This window comes from Lathamus discolor, chromosome 5 (assembly GCF_037157495.1).
Source record: "Lathamus discolor isolate bLatDis1 chromosome 5, bLatDis1.hap1, whole genome shotgun sequence".
Taxonomy (NCBI): domain Eukaryota; kingdom Metazoa; phylum Chordata; class Aves; order Psittaciformes; family Psittacidae; genus Lathamus; species Lathamus discolor.
In genome coordinates this window covers 108,509,851-108,516,436 of record NC_088888.1, presented here as the reverse complement: position 1 = coordinate 108,516,436, position 6,586 = coordinate 108,509,851, and the positions used below count along the sequence as shown (strand labels likewise).

The 6,586-nt window shown below is 41.3% G+C and overlaps 1 protein-coding gene across 1 annotated transcript; it reads right to left on the bottom strand.

The window, feature by feature from the left end:
• Positions 1–1,009: 1,009 nt before the first annotated feature.
• Positions 1,010–2,940, bottom strand: IL17A (interleukin 17A). Its single transcript, XM_065679218.1, has 3 exons — positions 2,879–2,940; positions 2,084–2,328; positions 1,010–1,365 (listed from the first exon to the last, which is right to left on the bottom strand). Exons 1-3 carry the CDS (start codon positions 2,903–2,905, stop codon positions 1,128–1,130), a joined length of 510 nt encoding a protein of 169 aa, XP_065535290.1. The 5' UTR covers positions 2,906–2,940; the 3' UTR covers positions 1,010–1,127.
• Positions 2,941–6,586: the final 3,646 nt, after the last annotated feature.

The following is a 6,586-nucleotide window of genomic DNA, read 5'->3' as shown; positions in this document are numbered from 1 at the left end:
CTTTTAACCCCAGAGTGCTTTAAATAAACCACCTCAGTGCTAGACATCCACCTACTTGAGTCCTACTGCAGCTATGATAGAAGTGCTGTGTCAGTTTGCTTTACATTTGAAGCACTAACTGCTGGCAATGAACGTCTTGGAAGGACGCAAGCATGGACAAAATGATGATTGCAGATAGCAATATGTGGTTAATCGCTTCAGTTATCCACCCAACATACTCATGTGCTTGTGTACCCAGGTAGTGACCCAGATCCACAGAAAACGTGTTGAAGTGGATGGGAATGAAATTCAACATATAGCATTGGAGCAAGGTTGAAACTCGGCAGTGGAAAACGCTGTTTCAGCGGAGGGAGTTTCTGTCCTTCCAGAGAAACATTTAAAGTGTTGTGCTGAGCCTATCTTTGAAAATTCCTTTCCAATCAGATAATCAGGTGGAAAACTGGGTAGTTACCCGCTGTTCTTTTCCTAGTCTCTTTTAAATGTGAAACTACTGGGTATCACTTGGTGAATAATTTTCCTCCAGACAGCTTAGTTTCTCTACCAGTAAAAGGGTGCTAATGATACAAGCTCTAGCTTTCCTATGGGGTTTACATTCTGCCACAGCAGAGCTAGAGGTTCTTAAGAGAATTTTAGGTTTTAGCATCATGCAGATCTCTTGTATGGTCATAATTGAATTGGGTGGTTTCTTACCTCATCAAAAAGGCTTCTTTAGAAAGAAAGGAGAATAGCACAGAGTATTTTACTTGGTTTTTTATTACACAAAGATAAATAAACAAATAGGTTATTGCTAACTTTTCCACCAGCTTAAATAGAATTACATAAATAGACATTTAAAAGTGTAAACTAAAGCTATGTAGAGAGTACCCATTACTTTTTCAGTCTGGCACATGAAGGCATCTGGATACCAAATTCATAGAGTTCAAGATTTTGGGGGGAAAGATTTCTTTCTTTTTTTTTTTTTTTTTTTACTGAGACTCTTTTAAATCTTAATATATTCTGGTAGGTTCTAGTTGATCGTTATATCTTGATTCAGTTTTGCAGAGACTGAATCAGGCCGCTTCATTTCAGCACTGTTAAGCAAGGAAGTTGTTCTCCATAGCTCCCTGCTCTTACACTACTGGCTGCTTTTAAGCCTGGTGTTGGATCAAGGGGGTGACACATGTGCATCCCACAGTGATGGTTTTCTTCTCCAGCCGGTATGATTGGTGGCAGCCCTTCTGCTCCCTTCGGAGGACGAGGATCTCCTGTTGGATGGGGAGGGAGTTGAGGTTGTGGTCCAGCTGCCCATCCGAATTCACACACTGCAAGTGTCGGCACGTAGCATCAGCAATCACATGGGGGAAACGGTTGTGGTCCTCATCTATCCTGTAAGTTGACATGAAAGGAAGGATTTGAAATGGAGCTGCTGCTGCATCTCTGGAGGCACGATAGTCTGAATCACTATAGGCTCCTAGCTCAGGAATGGGTACCTCCTGGGAGATTGCCTATGAAGGAGCAGTAGACCCTCCACTGCTGTAGGTTCTTAAGAAAAAAGGTGTAAGTAAATACTGCAGGGGTTTAAGTGTAAGACAAATATGCCAGGACTGCATGCGACTGCCTTTGCAAAGAACTTGCTTCAGATAGGTGCTGACTTTGAAAGACTGATTGGAGCTTCCCATCATGTCAGATTGACTAATGGACCCAAAGACCTTCAGCTCCTCTACGTGAAATATTCTTAGGGCCTAATGCTGATGTTATTGTGTTATTAAACCACCACTGAATTTGGTGCAATGTTATCTCTCTTGATGTCTTAGGTAAAGAATGCTTTTGATGATAGAGTTTTCCCCAGTAGACAAATAAATTAATTAAATTACAAAACCAAAAGTCTTTGCTTTCCGTATGTTCATCTAAATCATGGTTTTACTCTGTGCTCCTTTCTGTATCGGTTATCTTTTAAAGAGGACTATATGGACTGTGGACACCCTCATATTTCCAAAATCTCTCAACAACGAAGCACTGAAATAAAGATGCAGGCAAGCTCTGGCATTATTGTGGCAGCCAGGGCAGCCAGTGTATTTCTAGACCGTAGGGACAGAGATCATACCTGTAATCCCATGGAGACAGGGAGCGGCTGTTGACATCAGGAATCACTTTGGTCTCCTGGTTCGTGGAGCTGATGCTTATGTTGACTCTCACAGTCTGAGGGAATTTGGAGTCTTTTGGGGTCAGGCATCCAGCATATGCCTGCTTGAAGAGGCTTTCCGGCTTGAGTCCAGGCTGTATCAGCTTCCCGTAGGCAGAACTGCTGGCTGACAGCACGGCCAGCAGAAGTAAGAGCAGTGATCTGAACTGAAGACAATGGGTGCATTTAGGACACAATGCAGTACGGCTGCTGTAATACAACATGCCCTAACAACTCCTTGTGCACCCCAGAAATTTATCCACAGTTAAAAGCCTAAACTAGAGGATGGAAATATGGAAAAATATGTAATATATCACATCCACTCTTGCTTTCATTAACTAATTCTCAAGGTGCTGACAGGTATGGTATACACATTCAGGTATAATTTGGTAATAAAAATATTTAAATTATAGAAAATAATATAATACAGGAGATACCAGAAAGTATATAACTCAACAAAGGTTGAGTTTTCAATGTTTTTTCTTGAGTCAGAGTATGTGGCAGCAGCCCCATTCACTAACATACCCGTACAGTCTCATTGCTGCCCTATGCTGGTGCTGTTCAGCGGTCCTCCCTTTTGGTTATTTTCGATTATTAATGGTTTAAGCAAACATTTTAAAGATAGATACAGATCCCCATTCTTGACAGTCATTCATTACAATTTAAATATGTCTCTGTCAAAAAGGGGGAAAACAAATCCTGAAAGCAAGTTCTTACCAGAGAAGCACAAAGAATCGGAGACATCTTCCTTCTCTTACTGTAGCTGATGCTTGTGCTGAGCTCTGTTGAACTGGTGGTGTTTGGGCACGTTTGCAGCTGGAGTTTTTATAAGGGCTTCTATGCTGTCCTAGTTAATCTGGAGTAGGTGTTTTTTCCCAACCTTAACTGTGGTTTCTGACCATAACTTAACTTACAAAGTGTATGTATATATATTCCATTAACGCAGGTGGAAGACAGGATATGGGCTCACTCTTTTTTAGACCAGTAGGTGATGTCATTACTTTAGCCATGTCACTCAAGTAGTAACAAAACTCAATTATGATATTGGAAAACCACCAAAAATTCTGCACTCGCTGCAGTGAGTGGGTGCAAAGCGTACAACATTAAACTCGGGCCGGAGCTGTCCTCTCTTCAAACATAAGGTGACGTGCTCCATGGAATGCTGTAGGTATCAAAGCCACGAGTATTACTGGCACTGCCAGATTGGATCTGTTTGCTCACAGGTCAGTCTGATGTCTTTTTTACACTGAATTGGGCAGATTTTGCATGGCTGGTCCCCATCCTATTGCTCTCTGATACTTGCCACGTGCTGTCGCTTGTATTGATGTCTGAGGAACCAGGCTCCTTCTCAAGCTCCTATGTTTTCTCCCAAATTTCCTAGTCTAGGTCACGCTATTTTTATTCAGTCTACACCTCAGGTGTGATGTGTCACTTCTGGTCAGAATGCTTTGTGATATTGAGTTCCCAAATTCAGTCATTCTCCATCTAGGAAAAAAAAACCCCTTGAACATTGATTTTGAGCTTACCGCCTTTTAATTTCACTTCAGGCTCTTGTCCTGTGACACAGGGCTTTGATCCTATGGAAAGGGCTCTAGGGACTGTGATGGATGTAATTAAACTTTCAGTTCCTAAGTTAGGGAGAGAACAGAGTGGTTCAAGAGAAACTTTGTGAAGGCTTTGAGATGCAAAATGTCTCCTCTCGTAGGCAGGAAAACTGGAGGGAACCACAGACACCTCCTGCATGGCATATAGGTGATTGCATGCTGCTCTTGCAAGCATTTGGAGCTAAAATACCTTGAATTATGTAGCCACAAGGCATTACAATTCCCTGCATCCAAGCCCTGTGTCCTGGATGACCAGTATCAGTGATCCCAAGTAGCTTCTGATCCCATTCCACTGTCTCTCAATACTTGTGAGACCAATATAATGCAGCTGTGATGTACCCTGCCATGTCAGTATTTAAATAGGCAATATTTAAATCCATTACTCTATTTGACATGGTGACACTCGGGATCCCTTTCTAGCATTTGCAGGTATTTTTCTAGATGTTCACTGTAAGGGGGTTGCAGACCTGGACATGCTGGCCCGCTTCAAGGCTGTGCCCCCTTGTGACTTTGGATCATTGTTGCTTTACCTGAAAGCAACTGCCTTGGGTTTTGATTTTTCATGGCAGATCTCTTGATGATCCCTGGATGCTCTTTGAAAGCTGCGGGATTGACCCTGAAAGAGGCTTTGCCTGCTAGGAGTGATGATTACATTCACTCCCCCATCTGCTTTTAGGGATTTAAAACAATAGTTTTCTAATAAGCATCTTGGTCATTTTATAGGGTGCTCTGGGTCAGGGTGCTTCTGTGGCGTCATTCAATATCTTTGTTGAGAGTTCAGAGCTCCACAGTTATGCCAGTCAGCAGCAAGGTAGAAATGGGAAAATTCTGGATAAAGCAGAACCTGCAGCAGGAACTAGAAACTTGATGGCTCTGCCAGGCAAAAATCCAAACGGAGAATCTCCCAGGGAAACACCCCGAGTGCTACAAAACCTGGTACACAAAGAGAGGGATAGGCTTAAAACTCTCCGGCTGCAGCTTCTCAGGTGATGATGCTGATTGTAATAAGCTATGAGATATAATAAACCATCTACTGCCTTCTCTGATGAGGTTCCTGGGGAGTAGGTGGATGACGGACAGACACAAGGGTATTGAAGCTGCTTGTAGGCTGAATTTCAGAGAGGTTCTTGACAAAGGGGCTTACATTTTAAAATGGAAGGGGTGAATTCAGTCCATCTTTCTCTAACATTTCTGTCTTAGGAAACTACTCTGGTCACTTCGCTTTGACAGTGGGTTACAAGTAGCTAGGATGTGCACCTTAAAGTAACACTCAGTGTAACCTCCTTGATCTGATGATGCATACCTTTTCTCAGGTCTAATTTTGGTGATGTTTACAGGTTAAAATGAGGCATATGTGTTTTTTACGTTTGCTTAATGTTTATGTGGAAGTCCAAATTTTACTCACCTTGTGTCACCCAAAGGAGGATGTAAATAAGGGCAGAATTTAGTTTGCAGTTTCTGAGAGAGCCACAGGCTATATCAGCTTGTGTAAAAGATGCTGATGCTTGAAAAACTAAATGTATAATTCAGTTTCCCTCTTAGAGATGTACAGGCCAAAGGAAATGGTTCCCTTAGAAGGGGTTTTCTCTAATGCCATTTACTGAAATATCCATTCAAAGTGGGTCACTTAAATTTCCAAGCTTAGAAGAAAAAGAATTTCAAAAGCCCACAAGGCAGCAGAAGGTCAGGTTCAGCCAGTGTGACCCTAAATCCAGGCTCATCTACTCTAACTGTGTCAGTGGTTTAGGTTACCTCATCAGTGTAAAGGTGATTAGTTAAGCATTCAAACACTGCTACTGCATTGCAATCGTGATAAAAATACTTTCCACGGTTATGGAACACATACATTTGCAATTGTCATAAGCAAGATGAGAGGGTCTTGGGAGGAAATACACCTCTTGAATGCTTCCACCAGGTCTGAATTATAGAAATGAAACTCTCATATTTTTGATTCCAAGATTTTTCTAAGTTCCAAATAATGATTTTCCAATTCTTCCTGGTCTGAAGGGAAAACAAATATTGAACAAGATTTTTCCCCATGAGATTAGAATTTACCCCATGAGATTTGTTTTATTCTGACATTTAGCTCTCTTTTAGCTAGAGATCTGAAAGCTGGAGCGCTAACAAATGCTTACTGAAACAAAAAAGACATTAAGTATTATCTAAAGCCTTTTGAAATCAAACCAAGCCCTTCTCTTGGCTCTGGTGAAAGCTTGCTTGAGATTAAATTGCTGCTAAAGTCAAGTCCTTTACCAGCTGAGATCCTTCAGGCACCCAAATCTGAGTGACAATACTTTCTCCTATCAGAGTGAGGATCAATGTCCAAGCTCTGGTGTCCGTACTGAGCTTGTTATAAATTAAATGAGAAATGATGGATCTCTTCAAATACTTTATTTATATAGTTTTCTTTTTTTTTTTTTTTTTCAGTCACTATCAGTAAAGTTTATGCTACTTCTGGAAAACAAGGAGCTTTTCTATTTACAGGTAGGTAGATATTTACTTGTTTTTTCTTGTTGGAGTGAATGCATTTTCTTCCTCTTGAGTACGTATCATCTCTACAAATCCCTATAAATAAGGCAACACTCTTCCTCCTACATACAAGCATTACATGACCCAGTGTGCATTGTAGCGGTAATTTCTAGGAGCTTAATGATTAAACTGAGGCTGAGGCCAGAGGTTATCTGACCGAAACTCAGAACTTGTCAGGGCAAGGCTCTGAGCATCCTGATTAAACACCGAGCTTTAGGATAAGCTTAGTTTAGTTTAATCCTGCTTTGAGTAGATGGTTGGATCAGACACATCCAGAGGTCCTCTTAAAACT